Source organism: Myodes glareolus, chromosome 19, assembly GCF_982192425.1.
Source record: "Myodes glareolus chromosome 19, mMyoGla1.1, whole genome shotgun sequence".
NCBI lineage: Eukaryota > Metazoa > Chordata > Mammalia > Rodentia > Cricetidae > Myodes > Myodes glareolus.
The window spans coordinates 5,654,470-5,671,584 of record NC_142044.1 but is presented as its reverse complement, the minus strand read 5'-3'; the positions used below and the strand labels follow the sequence as shown (position 1 = coordinate 5,671,584).

The window sequence follows — 17,115 nt, the reverse complement described above, 5'->3', positions numbered from 1 at the left end:
CAAAGTCGCCGACCGAATACAAAGCACTGCCTGCAGCTCCACAATACAGCTTATTTAAGAGTGGTTATCGATCTACCCTGCACTGAGAAACGTCTTAGCCCAGAAATCATCTTCTGCGTGCTTTACAAGAGCATGCATGATTGCTTATTCATATTTTCCAACAAATCACACATGATTATACAGTCCCATGTTTACATGTGCAATGCAATCACTTCCATGATTGCAGGAAAAACACCTACCAGGCATTTTAAATTAATCATTTTAGTTATTAGAAAAGAGACAGTGAAAGAACCTGATCTGTACTATGTCTCAGAGGTCAGTCTCCTTACATTTAATATGCTCAATATGCCCTAAAAATAAGAGATTTTCCTTCTTAAGATCAAATTAAAAATGCTGTGTAAAATGCTATATTTGATTAAAAAACAGTACCCATACCTCAAGGCAAACAATGTCATAGCCATACAAGATTAGCACTCTGAAAATAATATTAGAAAAATATAGTTTAGCTTTACTCACCTTGCATCGTTCAGCGTTTGTCCAAAAAGCTCATTCTGTAAAATATTTGGTGGGGATGAAAAAACCCCATGGAAATGAGATAAAACAGAATTGCAGACCTGGCGCAATGTCTCAAATTGCATTTTCTTTCTTTTTATCCTCCTTATTTTCCTTACCACCTGTCTTTAAAAGTCATCTATTCGCAGACACCATCAAACAAAAACATGCCAATCAAGTTCCATATTTCTCCTGAGCTCTGTGAAAGCTGTGCTTAAATGAGCAGAGGTTGGTAGCTAATTGTACAGTCATTATTCTTCCAAGTCAGCCGTAAGGTTCCGAGCTCGTGCAGCTTTCGGCGTTCTCCTGACTGTAGCAAGAATTCTAAACAGCAGCAAGCTTTTTGGGCATCCCCGGCTGAAGTGTGAGGCTGAGCTGCGCTCATGGGCTCTACTCATATTTCTCTAAGCCTATTAAAAACACGCAATGAATATATGCTGTCGTCAGGAATTTCTGCACATCTGGCTGCCAGCAATAAAATCTCAGAAGTAATAAAAATGGGACAAGGTATCTTCTTAACGTTGCTACAGGGAAAGAAGAGAGATTATGCATTTTTCCAGGCTTTCTCTTTTCTGAAAAATGAATGACTTCAGCCACAGAATGTGTCTCTCCAAGCACTGCATGGGGCTGGAACGCTAAAATAAGCGCTCCGTACCACGAAGGAACATGACTGTGACAGACAGCAGGCTCTACACCTACAGCTCGGCGCTGCGCGTCTTCAGAACAGCACATTTGGAAAACGTGCTCTTGGTCATATTAATTTCTTCTCTAACAAGTCTTAAATTATTTTTTAAGTGAATAGTGTTCATTCTGGTTTCTTTCTAAGAGCCCTCCCTACACAGTGACTTTATAATGAGTTATGTAATTATAGAAAAATATTTTTACCATCTCAATTAAAATCCAGCTAAATGGCACATATTACATAAAATCTTACCCATGAATTTAGAAAAATGTAACCATGATGAGAAATATTTACCAACTAGTCTCGATCTATTTCAGTAATGGCAGCCCTGGCATTTCTCTCTGAGGCTGTTTCCTGAAGGTTCCAGCCATGGTCTCAGCACAACCTCACGCCAGCATCCATCCTCTGAGACTAGCGCTATCTCCGTTGAAAATAGGTGGTTCTACATAGAGGGCCATTGATCTAAGATGTTCAGTCAGAGGCTTGACCTAAACTAAGAGTGTCCTTATTTTGATGTCATTATTTCATATTTTATAGGTGACCATTAAGCTATTTGTCAAACACACACATGTCCATTCCTAAAGTACCTTTTCAGTTTTTAAGGGACTTTAGATATTTTTATTATCCAGGAAACATTGTATGTGTTAGTTTTGCTACCATTTTATGGAGAACAGAAACTAGGGCCTTAATGACTACATAGTTTATAAAGGAGTATTTGGAACGTGAGTCTTCACTAAGGAGTATTTGGAGCATTCACTTTGTCCATTTCACGTGCGCCCTCCTATTTCCTATATATCTGCACAGTCGTTGGCACATATACAAAACCTACCATAAAAGCCATTCTCTACTGAGGAGCAGAAAAACTATTACCCAGTGCCCTAACCAGGGTATCTCAGTCAAAACAAAAGCATCTCCTAAATTTTAATGCACAGAAATTTTAGGTTATGTTTCTTCCGTTTACCTCAGTCGGAAGAAACCCTGTATGCTGTGCGTTTTTAGGCCTCTGCTCCTAACTTGATAATTTTCATCTTAAAATGGTCAATTTTTAAAAAATGGAGGCATATATTTTTTAAGATTCTTACTTTTGACTTAATTTCATGGTTAACAATATGTGATAAACTATCTAAATCACTATTCTTGTGGATAGGTTGAATTTTTATGATCAAAGCCCTTTTGAAATAAGTGTGATAATTTATGTGGATATAGAACAAAACAGGTTTTATTGTCTAAATATGTTTCTTCTGTGTCTCAAAATTGGATCTTAAGGTAGATCACAATAAGAGTTTCAACAATGAGCTAAGCACCAGAGATAGTATTGAAATGAATTTTTAAGATAAACCCTTGAATTAATAAAAAATGCATCAACTGCCTTGCTCAGAGATGTATTTTATACTGTCTCCATACAACACACATACTGTTGACCCTACTGCTCCATTTTCTCCTACTTCCTCAGTATCCCTAAACGGTACTTGCTACTCTACCCCCATCACTACCTTTCACTTGTCCCGCTAATTTTTAGTGGGTCAAAGGAAGATGTCTGCTTTAGATTACGCCCTCCATTGTGTGGTCTCCTTTAACCTCCCTGTAAAGTATTCTTTGTGGAAAATCCATGTAGTTACCAAATAGAAAGTGAAAGACTTATTTTCAACTCCATTAAATTGTGCCTTATATTCTGTCCAGTCATCTAGCACAATGCACAGTACAGAGTCAGTGTTCAATAAACATGTTAAATAAATAGATACCCACATTTTATTAGATTGTTAATTCTGACTCACATCCATAGACAGAACAGAAAATCACTGACAGCTTTGATTTTCTGGTATATCTGGTTCATTTGTTCGCTTCCTTGTTTTCAAGGTACCACATGGTATCACATCATGCAATAAAGCTCATGAATAGAATAATTACTAATGTTTATAAACAAAAACATTGTAATTTAATGAACTTTGTAACTGGTCATGGTTTCAAGTACTGCAAAGTAGGTTAAAGATATTTGCTTCCTGTTTCAGTTAGCGGGTACGTCAACAAACAATAGGACAGAAAGCGCAGACTCTGCGCGCACAGAGCTGGAGTTTAAGCACTGGCTGAACCATTATTAGCTATAATTCCCAGGGTGTTCATTTTAGATATTTTATATAGAATTATTTCTTTAAGTCAAAACTAGCACTCTCATTCGTCTTCTAGAGTTATTACTGAATTAAAATATGTAATGTACATAATGGATTTTATAAACTATAAAGTACATAGTATTTAGAAATCTTAACTATGAACAACTTATAGAAGCAAATTACTAATAAAAGAATTTAACTATTATATTCAGGTATAATTTGTTCACATTTATTCTTCAAAAAAAACAATAGCTTTTTCATACATGCCACCAGTGTCCTATTCAGCAGATGGCAATGGCTGATAATATTTATGATTTCCCTGTTCCAGAAAACTTAGATAAATTAAGAAATGCCTTACAACTAAGAGAGGACCTTATCTCTATCTAGTCCAATAGGAATGGAAGTTAACACTCAAAAGTGAGGAGGAGGTGGTCTTAGTCTCTCTGGCTGTTCCACTAAGATCTTCAGCAACTCATTACAAAGAGCAGGGTCACCAAGAGTCCCAAGAGAGTCGGAAGTGCTTAGGAACACTTGAAAGCAAAGGCAACTTAAGTAAAGAAGATATATAAAATGCCAATCAACACCTGAAGTTCAATCCAGGGGTGATTAAAATAATTACAAAAAATAAAAACAAGGTATTTTCACCTTTTAAAATGATAAAATAATACTGGCCAGGTGATCATAATATGGCAACAAATCATACCAGATTTGTTGCCAGAAGCCTATACTGGTAAAATGTTAAGGAAAAATATTTAGTGATATTATCAAAGATTTAAAAAATGTTCAAAACATTTTCAAAGAAAAACAGAATAAAAAGCAAAATATTAATATTACCTCAGGATATGAAAATAACAATTTTTACTGTAAGAAAAGGCAAACTTCCAATGTTTGTACAAACAAAGCTATCATCACAGGATAATTACTGACTAGTGGAAATGGGAGTTAAGGATGGACCCGTAAGCGTACACTCAGCAATGCTTAAGGAAGGCATCCACCGCCTCACTCCCTCCCTTCTACTGTGAGTGTCCATTAGTTTCCTGCAACAGCAAATTTCTGAAATTCTATAATAATGTAATTGAATTGTTACTAAATGAATAGAAAACCAAACAACACTAACTTCTTTATATTATCTTCAAAAACATTGGAAGTACTAACTGGTAACTTATAATGGTCATTTATAAGTTTCGGTTTACAAATATCTAACGGATGCTAGGTAAACACTAAGAAGGCTCTCATGAACTCAAAAGAAGTCAGAGCCTGGTAGTGTTTCTTATCTAACAAGCCACCATTACTCAGGGTGTACTTAGGCTTGTGATTTTAAAGATGGACACATTTAGTTTTAATTTTTATATGTGTCCGCCATCTGTGCACACGTGTACATGTGTGTGGGGAGGGGTGTGTTCGTGTGTACACACTTGCCACTGTGAAGTCATGGAAGACAACTTGAAAGAGTCATTCCTCTGCATCCCACCGTGTGGGTTCCAGTCACTGCCCTTGGGTCATCGAGCTCCGTTGCAAGCATTCTTTCCCACTGAGCCGTCGCACTGGCCCTGCTACTTTGTCTTCTTAGACGAGGTCCCACTCCACAGCAAAGGCTAACCTCGTGACCTAGAACTGAGGTCCCGCTCCACAGCAAAGGCTGACCTCGTACCTCGTACCTCGTGACCTAGAACTGAGGTCCCACCCCACAGCAAAGGCTGACCTCGTACCTCGTACCTCGTGACCTAGAACTGAGGTCCCACCCCACAGCAAAGGCTGACCTCGTACCTCGTACCTCGTGACCTAGAACTGAGGTCCCGCTCCACAGCAAAGGCTGACCTCGTACCTCGTACCTCGTGACCTAGAACTGAGGTCCCGCTCCACAGCAAAGGCTGACCTCGTACCTCGTGACCTAGAACTGAGGTCCCACCCCACAGCAAAGGCTGACCTCGTACCTCGTACCTCGTGACCTAGAACTCATCATGGAACAGCCAAGGCTGCCCCGAAATATCGGTGCCTTGCTGCCTTAGCCTCCCAAACAGGGAATAAAAGCATGAGCCACAACATCTGGCTGCCGTTACATTTCCAATAGTACCAAAGAAGTGCCAATGGCATGGCTCAAAGAGGAAAGGTGGTTCCCATGCAGCCTGACCCTGACTGAGCTCAAAGCTACTCTACCTTCCTTCATGAACCATGGCATGTACATACCTGTACTCACACAGGAACAACATCCACATACATACAAACACATAAAAATAAGTAAATGTAAACAAACATATCAAAACGTCTCTGTAATATCTTTAGCTGCAAACAACTAAACTATTATCTACACATAGTTAATGATTAGCTGCGGAAAGCACAGCTTTGGGAATTGTGATAACACAAATATGTGAAGTCAGGGCAAAGGTCTAGAAGTGCTAACAGGCTTTGCACATCTTAAAATGTATAGCTGCATGCATGTAGTCTTATGTCTACATGCATCATTATGCCCACATCAGTCACACACATACAACTGATGCGACTGCATCAATTCCCCGACTTCTCTAGTCTTGTTCCACTGACTGTCTGAAGTGTATGAGAGGGAAACAGAAACCAGAGGACATCTTCAAAAATACTATCCTTGTGTTTTGCAAATTAATATTATCTATTAGAAATACTTTCCTGAAGCAATGATCACAGAACCATTTATTTCAGAGAAGACAAATAAGAAAAGAAAGACTCGGCACAGGGAAGGAATGGGAAGCATTCAAAACTGGTCATTTTCACAATGTTTCAACTTAGGATGAACCAGACAGTACATTCTGGACCAAAGAGGGGTAAAGTTAGACCTAAATACATGTATTCAAATCTAAAAAAAAACAACTAAAACATTCATATTCACAAAAGTCTGATACAGGGGCTGGACGAGCAGCTCGGGGCGCATAGCACCTAACAGCCAAGGGTGAAGACTGGAGTTCTGATCTCCAGACCCATACAAGTGTCAAGTGGGGGTAGTACACACCTGTAATCCCAGAACATGGGAGCAGAAGACAGGGAACCCCAGGAGCAGGACAGCTAACCCAGCTAGCCAAAGTGCCAAGTCCCTGGTCCACTGAGAGACTCTGCTCATCAATCTAGGACATCAATCTAGGAAAACACCTATGTTAATTTTGGATGCCTACACTCATGTAAACATGTATGCTTATGATGCATATATACATATATGCATGCACACACATACAAAAAATCTGATAAAAAAAAGTCAAAGTTAAAATTAAAGCAGGTCACCAGGTGGTGGTGGCGCACACCTTTAATCTGTACTCAGGAGGCAGAGACAAGCAAATCTCTGTCGGTTTGAGGTCAAACTGGTCTACAGAGTGAGCTCCAGGACAGCCAGAGCTACTGAGAAACCCTGGATTGAAAAAGCATAAATAAAATGAAACAAAGCTGGTTGCATAATGATTTTAAATTTTTGTAGATGCCCAGCTTCTGTCTAATATAAACAGTTAACCAATAGACTTCTCAGAGACTGAACGGTGTTGGTACACACTTTTCATGACTTCAGTGCTCATAACCCAAATCACCTCTCCTACCTAATTCAGAGAGCAAAGAGAAAACTGGCACCATGCAGCATGAAGTCCCAGCATCATGATCACCTCTCAGGGTTCTCTTCCTTGCCAGGAGATACGAGGGCTGATCCTGCTGGACTATAGCTCAGACATATTGACAGCCACCCTAAAGCTGGTGGCAACGTGAATACACTTTTTCACAGAAAACAAGGATACAGCTATTAAGGCCAACTAAATATTACCTCCCAAATGAGAACATTCAAAGTGATACCGAGAGAATATACGGAGAAGGGAGAAAATGAGTATTTCAGAAAAGGCAATGTCTGTACAATGTTAGGACCGCCAACTCCAGGGAAACCACTGGTAGTGACACCACAGTCTTAGGCTCTAACTGAGCAAGAATCAGATCCAGTTCAACTGCTTGACTTACATTTTCCAAAACTCAGCCCTGGGCCGCCAGGGCCTCCAGTTGAGCTTACAAAGTGAGTTCAAAAGGCACTTTTGCCACCTAGTAATTCCCAAGCTTTCCTAGATTCTTCAGGAAAGAATACTGACTAAAACTTGCTATTATGTAAAAATAACAACTACCATTGTCACAACTATAGTCATCTTTCAGCAAAATAGGACAATAATGGCATCTATAGTATATTGACCTAGAGAACTCTTATCTATAATTCTTTTCATGTAATATGTTATTTTAAAAAAAAAGAATGGAGGTTCTTTTTTCTCCATCGGTAATTTTATTCCACCAATAGAAATTTTGTTTCAGCCATTAAACAGGCTACCAGGAAATTGTCTTCAAACACCAGAATACGTTTCTGTTTCATTCTAGTAACTCTCTCACTCTCCGGGTGTGCTACTGTGGATCTCACTATCCGGGTGTGCTACTGCGGATCTCACTATCCGGGTGTGCTACTGCAGATCTCACTATCCGGGTGTGCTACTGCGGATCTCACTATCCGGTGTGCTACTGCGGATCTCACTATCCGGGTGTGCTACTGCGGATCTCACTATCCGGGTGTGCTACTGCGGATCTCACTATCCGGGTGTGCTACTGCGGATCTCACTATCCGGGTGTGCTACTGCGGATCTCACTATCCGGGTGTGCTATTGTAGATCTCACTATCCGGGTGTGCTACTGCGGATCTCACTATCCGGGTGTTCTATTGTGGATCTCACTATCCGGGTGTGCTATTGTGGATCTCACTATCCGGGTGTGCTACTGTGGATCTCACTATCCGGGTGTGCTATTGTAGATCTCACTATCCGGGTGTGCTATTGTGGATCTCACTATCCGGGTGTGCTACTGCGGATCTCACTATCCGGGTGTTCTATTGTGGATCTCACTATCCGGGTGTGCTACTGCGGATCTCACTATCCGGGTGTGCTACTGCGGATCTCACTATCCGGGTGTGCTACTGCGGATCTCACTATCCGGGTGTGCTATTGTAGATCTCACTATCCGGGTGTGCTACTGCGGATCTCACTATCCGGGTGTTCTATTGTGGATCTCACTATCCGGGTGTGCTATTGTGGATCTCACTATCCGGGTGTGCTACTGTGGATCTCACTATCCGGGTGTGCTATTGTAGATCTCACTATCCGGGTGTGCTATTGTGGATCTCACTATCCGGGTGTGCTATTGTGGATCTCACTATCCAGGTGTGCTACTGTAGATCTCACTATCCGGGTGTTCTAGTGTAGATCTCACTATCTGAGTGTTCTATTGTGGATCTCACTCTCCGGGTGTGCTACTGTGGATCTTAAGTATACAGAATTTTTTTTTACGTTATTAACAACTATTAGTTGTGTAAAATAGTGAGTTTGTTGTGAGATTTGCACACATATATGTAGCTTTGATTATAGCTATTTCCCTTATTTGATTCTTAATTTTTTTTTTATTTTGGTTTGGTTTGTGGGGGTGTTTTTTGATTTGCTTTGGTTTTCTGAGACAGGGTTTCTCTATAGCTTTGGAGTTTGTCCTGGAACTAGCTCTTGTAGACCACACTGACCTAGAACTCAGAGATCCACCTGCCTCTGCCTCCTGAGCGCTAGGATTAAAGGTGTGTGCCACCACCACATTTCTCTTTTAAAAGAACATCAGTTAGTTTCTATGCTGAAAAAAGTTATCAACAGAAATCTAAAAATAAATTTTAACATTACAGTCCTCTATTTTCAAATTAAATTGCACATTACAGAATATTTCTCATAAATGAGAATACACTTTTATTCTTATTGTTTATAAAAAAAACCATTGAATTCAATATGCAGAAAAGGTGACCAACAGCTTATCTCTGGCTGAGGGTAAATGAGAACAGAGAGTTAGGACATAACTGTTTGTCCTTTGCCTGCGGTGTGTGTTTACGTTACCTTTGCTGCCCATTGTTTCGGTCTGTCTACAGGCTCCAGTGGCCATCACAGAACTACAGCCACCATTAAGAAGGCTAACTTTAAGGCAATAGTAAAGTGTCCCAATGGGCTATTTTCCCATCTGTTTCAAAATAGACAAGAGTGTTTGGAGAGCCTCTAAAAAGAAGTCTTGTTTCTGTCAGCCATATGGTGAATGTTCAGTCCACTGTGGAGAATGCTACCTTGCTATCTGTGAAGGTGCTCAAGCAAAAGACCTTAGAGATCCATCTAATAAAATACTTACCGATTTATTAAATTTCATTATATTTTATGTTGTGAATGTCAGGACAAATATCTAAAATGTAGTTTACAGTAAATTTGAATGAGATCAAGGAGTATGTGGGAGGGTTGGCAGGAAGAAAAGGAAGGGGAGAAATGATAGAATTATATTATCTCAAAAAATAAAATAATTTAAAAAATAAGAATTAATTTGTATGTTGAACCAAAAACCACTTACTTCCATGCAGCCACAATTACAAAAGGAATAATATCAAATTAATATCTACTATTCCAGTATCTTGGTACCAAATGTATTTAGCAGGACTACAGTTTCTTGACAAACTGATGACTTCCTGTACATGTGAAAGAATTCAGGTTTATTATATGGGCCTCCACAACTCTTTCTAATTCTTCATCCTCTGAATGGCATAGGACAAGTATTCAGTCTTGAAGATGCAGCCCAATATTTCCAAGCCAAAGGTACTGAATTTCAATGCTAAGTAATCCAAACTGTTTTGTTGTATAAATTATTGAAAGAATAAATCACTGTTGAAAATCATTCATTAGAGAAGTGTCTGCTAAGTATTAACTACAGTTTCCTGGCACAGTCCTAACTCCTCAAAGGAGAAAAGATGGAGTGAAGAGGGGTTCAAGCTCGTCCTTGTCCTCACAAGTTCTGTCCTGTAGTCTAATGGGGTAGACATATGGGTATATATAATGTAAATAAGTCACATCTGCTTCTCCGAGGACTTAGATTGGTAATATAAAGAGAATATGTAGCAGGAACCCTGAAATGACCTTGGACTCTTAGTTCAGAGGTGTTCTCCTGGACTAAGTACCATTCCAGATAAGAATCATAGATAATAAAGTGTCAAACATGCGATGAGCAGAACAAGGAAGAGAAATATATTACAGGTGCAGTGCACTGCATGTGTAACCAAGGAGGAGTATGACAGGTGCAGTGCACTGCATGTGTAACCAAGGAGGAGTATGACAGGTGCAGTGCACTGCATGTGTAACCAAGGAGGAGTATGACAGGTGCAGTGCACTGCATGTGTAACCAAGGAGGAGTATGACAGGTGCAGTGCACTGCATGTGTAATCAAGGAGGAGTATGACAGGTGCAGTGCACTGCATGTGTAATCAAGGAGGAGTATGATGAATGAAGTGCACTGCATGTGCAGAAAAGGAAGAGTATGATGAGTGAAGTGCACTGCATGTGCAACCAAAGAGGAGTATGACAGGTGCAGTGCACTGCATGTGCAACCAAGGAGGAGTATGACAGGTGCAGTGCACTGCATGTGCAAACAAGGAAGAATATGACGGGTGCAGTGCACTGCACGCACCAGACCAAGCAAGGACACCAGTCAAAGAATCAGCAGAGGCAAAGGCAGGAAAAATCAAGTAGCTGGAGAGGAAACAGGAGACACATTTCATAGGACCTTGAAAACTGGTTAAAGATTTTGATTTTCAATCAAGTCACAGTTCAGCATTGTGGTGACACAACTCTCCTATGTGTTAATATATGCACAACGTCCTGATGGTCAGAATCAAGAGGATTCAGGCATGAGCAAGAGACACAAAAAGAGGAGTAGATCATAAGTATATCAAAATGTTATCTTACTATGTGGGAATGCAGGAACATCAATTAGAGAGTTAAAGTAATAATCCAAGCAAGTATTAGTTGGCTGTCACAGTAGGATCAAGAGGAAAAACGAATGGACTAAGAATGGAGAGACTAAATCAAGGGCATTAGTCAGTGACCACAGGAGGAAGAAGTGGCGTGCGAAGGTCAAGAGTCAGAAACGGCTCTTAGACTTCTTTCTTAAGTAACCGGGCATTAGTCTCCAAATTTGCTGAGACAGAATGCTAAATGGGGCACAGCTTAAAGAAAGAAATGGAAGAGATGTTGAGTTGAACTTGAAGTATGTGCACATGATCCTTTAAAAGGAAGATAGGGTGGTAATCAATATGTCAATACAGAAGTGAATTATCAGCAAAAGATGTAGCTTCAGGAAACATTAGAATGTTAGTAAGTAGATGAGATAACCCAGAGAGGCAGTTAAAATAAGAGGTGTGAGATACTAAGCACCGGGAACCAGAGGGGTGGCTCAGCAGGTGAAGGCAACGACTCTCAAACCTAGTGGGCTGAGTTCGGGACCTGGGACCCAGGTGATAGAGGGAAAGACTTCAGTCTCAGAGGCTGTCCTCTGACCTCCACATGTGTACACGTGTGAGCCACACACATACACAAATAAATTTTAAAAATTTAAAGTAGGGGCCCCTGACAGTGGGACCAGGATCTATCGCTTGTGCATGAGCTAGTTTGTTGGAGCCCATTCCCTATGGTGGGATGTAGGGAGCCACCTAGAGGCACAGGTGGTCCTGCAGTTTGGAAGTATACAAGTCCATACCTGGCTTAGCCACGTGGGGCTGAGAACCCTTGCCTGCACATGCGCAGACCAGCAAATGGTATTAACCAATCAGCATTCAAGCCTCTCCACCGTTTAAAAGCAGCTGCCTTTGGGCTCTGCTTCCTCTCTCTAAGCTTTCTCTCGTCCCTGCACTCTCTCTTCCCTTCTCCCAATTTTCCTCAATCGAGTGCTCCGAATAAAGACGTGATCAGGGAAGGAATTCTCGTTTTTCGTGGCGTTCATTCCTGCTGGTCAGGAAGCGCGCCGCAGTGGGATGTCATGCTCAGCCTTGCAGGGAGTAGGGGGGCTTGGTCCTGCCTCAGCTTAGTGTGCCAGGCTTTGTTGGCTCCCCATGGGAGGCTTTACCCTTTGAGGGGAGTGGGTGGGGGAGCAGGCTGGCAGGGAGGTGATGGGGTGTGCAAAGAAGGAGAGGAGGGAGAACTATGGTTGGAATGTAAAATGAATAAAAAATAATCAATCAAAAGAGAAGTGAAGAAAAAATTCAAAGTAAAGGCACCAAGCGACTAAGTTCCACATTAAAAGAGCAAGTGAAGAACTCTGAAAGGAGACCTTGTGGCCAGAAAAACACAGTGTTTGCAGAAGAACCTGATGGACTGTGTGTTCTCTCTCCAGTCCGCGTTTGAAGATCCACAGCCTGGAATCGTCTGATTCACAGCAGTTCTCCTGAAAATAACTCTTCTGACCTGAGTCCATTCATTCCATGCGATCCAGATTCTGTTCTCAAATGATCTCTGAACAGATGCTTTAGTTTTGCGGTTCTCCCTTTCTTCCCTCAGCTTAAACTAAGCAGCAAAAGTTTGTGTTCAACATAAACAGACTTTCTGAAAATAAGACGATGGAAGCCTACTGTCCACGCTTATCAATTTTAAAATTATAATTCCTCTATCCCTTAAAAAAGACCAGAAATAGGGATTTATCAGAGATTCCACCTACCCATGAATGAGGTTATTTATGCCCTAACTTTGAAAACATAGAAGGAAAGCATTCTACTGAGCCTATTAGCCATGTGATTTCACACAAGACTCGCATTTTCTCACCAAATTCTACCCCACTGATTCTGTTACTGAATCATTTCTTATCCTAAAAGAACCCCCTGAACCCAATTTTCTTGCAGGTACTGTCCTATTTTCCTGTTCCTCGTCACAGCTGAACTTCGGAAAGCTGTCTCTAGCCTCTGCACCCAGTTCCTCAGTTCCCAGACTTTTCTGGACTACATGATCAAGTTTCGATGTTTAACGTTTTGTTGAAATTGCTCTTAGCAATGACTTCTTTATTGCCAATTCTACATCAGGTCTTTCTTCTGTGCTTCATCTATCACACCCGTGGTACTAGATGCTAATGCTATGTTCTCCTCGACAAGAAGCCATTTTCACTCTTCATTCTTCACAAACACCCATGGAATGTCCTCTCCCCTAATGACTACTGCTTTCTTAGTGTCCATAGTTAGCTCTTACTCCTGTTCTGTATCTTGAAATGTCTTGAATGTCCTATTATGGCTACATTGTATACTCATCTGCAGGCTCCCCCGAGGTAGCATGGGTCCCATGACTACAAGCATCTGTATTTCCTGTCTTTTTTACTTCATCTTCTGAATTTCAGCTCATTTAACCATTTCTCAGTTTGGCATCACAGGAATTCCTGGTTGACTTTACTCAGAACCGTGTTCTGCAGGTTTGCTAGGAGCTATCCTTGATAGTCTTTTTCCAAATTTATCCAAACTATCAGAAGATATACCAGTCCTGCCTTCAAAACACAAGTTCATCAACATTTTCTTCCCAATGCAGGTATTGGCCCTTCAAAACCATCGTACAAGAGAATGAGCATATTTTCAAAACCACGAGTAGTATCTTCATCTCCCTATTGATACCCAGGTGTGTGTCACAGATGCTAAACTCTCCTATTGCAAGAGACAAACATGAGATGTGTTGTTTTGTACAAGTGGATTTGGGTTTCGTAGTTTGTTTTTCCCAGGTGGATTATGGAAAGGTAGAATAAGCGTTCAGAAAACAGCTCTTCCGACTTGAGTCTCTTCATTCCAAAACACCCAAATCACACTTGACATGACCTGAGAACAGACATCATCTGACCATCTAACTGGGCCCAGAATTATATGAGACAAGGTGATGTAAAAATAAGAGTAAAAGACAAATTCAAGCCTTTGTCATAAACAGACAGACTTTTCCGTAGGAACAAAACAGTAACGCACAAACTGAAATCAAGACTTTCAATTGTGTCAAATAACTCACACACATTTACACAGACATGTGTTTATACTACGGAAATGAAAAAAAAAGTTGCTTTGCATCAGAATTTGGCTCCCTAAACTCCGCAGCACTACTGTTTTGATTATATAAAAAACTGTGACATACTTTTTCTGAAAGATTTAACTAAAATTTGTTAAGTCTGCCTTAATAAGACAAGAAAGCTTTATGCATACTTTAAAGTAGATATACAGATACAAAACTCAGAATTTGAAAATATTAATGAGGAAAATAACATTTACGAAATGGACAAAAAATGCCAACATGGAAATATATTAAGCGAACAAGGAAATGAAAAGAAACAAGCAGAAGGGGCTGGTGCATCAGTAGGGAGGGGAGAGCACACTAAAGTTCAATTTTCCAGCTCAGGCACTGTGTAATTAGGTAAGCACAGTAAGAACTACTCCGCAGATAACCTTCAAATCACCCTTGGAAGACTTGCGTCCCACACAGAGCTCCGAGTCACACCTCAAAACTCCCCAACTGCATCACGTATGTGCATATATAACTACTGGATAAACACCTCAGAGAGAAAATCAGTGGTTTATAGGTAATGGTAAGCTTGGTTCTCTACGCAACCATTTATTTATACTTTCTTATTGTGGAAACAGAAAACCTAGCGTATCCAAAATTACTAAGGAAATTTATACAATTCTATATTAATTTAGCATTTCAAATTGCTCTTAGAAGAAGAGCAATCTCATATGTATTAAACTATTTTGACATGCACAAGACTAATACATTCAGTTCAGTCTCCAGGATTCCGAGTGTTAAAAGTGACCACACAAAATTAAAAGAGAAACACCACAGTGATCACAGGACATGGAGAAACCGAGTTAGTACTAACCAGGAAGCTCCCCCCTACTGGTTAGCTTTCACAGCACTAGAGAGTGATAAGCAGGACAGGCAGTCTGGGAGCAGGGGCCAGCGGTAAGATTAGTCAGCTGTAGACCCGTGAGCGACACTAGTGATCAGCATGGCCAGGTGTGCCCATGGCTGCACTAGGGGATGAGGGTAACAAGCAGTCTAATTAGTCTTAAAGTGTCCACGCCACAGAAGAAAGTGCATGCCTGATGCTGTCATTCTAGACAAGAACCCATGGCTGGGAAATCTGCAGACCCTAGGGGCGAATCTGCTGGTATTATTTTATAAACAGACATGGTAACAAACAGTCTCAGAGCTCGTCAGAGGAGCTCATGGCGCAGTGGATGGTGGTTAACAAGGACACAACCAGTAAAAGTGCCGAGAAGACACGTCTATTGGGTTCTCAGCCACAGGGAGACATATCCATCCTACTCTCCACCCTAAGGCTCAGGAGCCATCTTGAGGAAGCAGAAGGATTGTAGGAGACAGATGATGTCAGAGCAGAGTGAATCCGTGTTTTCTGACAGCACAGGGCTGACACACATAAGCGCTCCTAGAGACTGTGACGGCACACACAGGACCCGCACAAGTTCACACCAGACAAATGCTTAACAAGGAGAAGGAACATGAACACAAAGTCCCACCCCTTAGCAAGAACCTATGTGCAATTTACAGCTGCTGAGGAAAGAAAAACAGTTTCCTCCCACGGAATGACACTGGGCCTGTCAGTCAGGCCTTGCCAGGACAAGAACTATTTATGCCCAGGAGTAGCTAGCCAACACTAGACAGACTCCATGTTTTTTGTTTGGGTTTTGGCAATTTTTTTGTCTCACTGGTTTTCATTTTCATTTTGGTTTTGCCTGTTGGATGGTTTGTTTGATTTGTTTTTTTAAGGAGAGGTGGGGAGAGAGAGAGAGAGAGAAAGAGAGGGAGAGAGACAGAGCATGTAGTGAGATGGGAAGGTCTGGGAGGGGTTGTAGGTGGGGAAAGAATATGATCAGAATGTATGAAAAAAATTGCAATGAAAGAAAAAAATTAAAACACATTAAATTTATTATAAAGATTAACTTTTATATTTTATTAACAGGAAACACCTGAGTAATCCAAAATAAAGATAAACAGTGTTATAATTAAATATTCTCAAAAAATGACCATTTTGGTATTACCAAACAATTTTCTCAGCAATAGCTAAAACAAAGAGTGCTTGCGGCTACCAAGCCACCACTATTTGGGTAACAAACCACCCCATTTCAATGTCTTTTCGGCTTTCTTTTCCATTGTGCCTCTTATTATACTAAGGTATTTTCCTTAATACTATTAATATCAAAACCAAATGTTGTAAATGAATATTGGATGCTTTAAAAAATGTTGTTAAAATGAAAACATACACTTTCAAGAAAAACAAAATAAATAGAGCCTAAGATAATTAAATGTCACTAAGAAAATGGCTATCAATTATAATTGTGCATGTTTAACTGAAAACCACTTTAAAAGTGAGCAGCCTTGTCAGTCGGTCTAAAAGATTTAGACAGTGGCGTCCCTAGACCGTGAGTAGGAAGAACAAAGCAATGGAGACAAATGCATCAGACGGCAAACCAATGAGGAGCAAGACAGAAGGAAGCGATTCTGATCAAATGTCTCTATGTGAAAAGTCAACAGTAACCAACTTCAGACAGCAGAACGGCCATGGAAATTATCCCAAATGCACCAACACATACAAAAGTGAATTGAAAGATGAAGACGTATGTCCAACATAGAGGTGAACATGGAATGTGAGAAAAGAACAAACCATCCAGTCATCTTCTCCACCATCCATGGCAATCCTAGGAGCCTACTGAACTCAAGGCGCATACCACCCTGGGCAAGTGCTACATCACAGAGCTACACCCAGGCCTTCCCATCTTCCTATAAATACTGTCTTTTGACAACTCTTTCTAAGTTATCAAGTGGGCCCCAAAACTTACAAAGCTCTAAATCTGCCTTGCTGATTACAGGTGAGTATCCCACTTGTCTCTAACATTTTAATAGAAAAAAATTCTTTTCAAATGACTAGTGAGCA

The 17,115-nt window shown here is 40.6% G+C and overlaps 1 protein-coding gene across 49 annotated transcripts in view; it reads right to left on the bottom strand.

The window, feature by feature from the left end:
- The window catches only part of Rims2 (regulating synaptic membrane exocytosis 2), a 431,117-nt gene that overhangs the window by 269,840 nt on the left and 144,162 nt on the right, over nt 1-17,115 (bottom strand). For 4 of the 49 annotated variants that reach the window (XM_085679055.2, XM_087898756.1, XM_085679056.2 and 1 more), the window contains exon 1: nt 517-1,201. The exons of 38 other annotated variants lie outside the window; for them this stretch is intronic. In XM_085679055.2, coding sequence (XP_085535181.2) covers nt 517-638 — 122 coding nt within the window. In that variant the 5' untranslated portion in view covers nt 639-1,201. Of the gene's footprint in view, nt 1-516; nt 1,204-17,115 lie in introns of those variants that run through there. 7 more of the 49 variants (XM_048457250.3, XM_048457247.3, XM_048457249.3 and 4 more) reach the window with 5 other exon arrangements.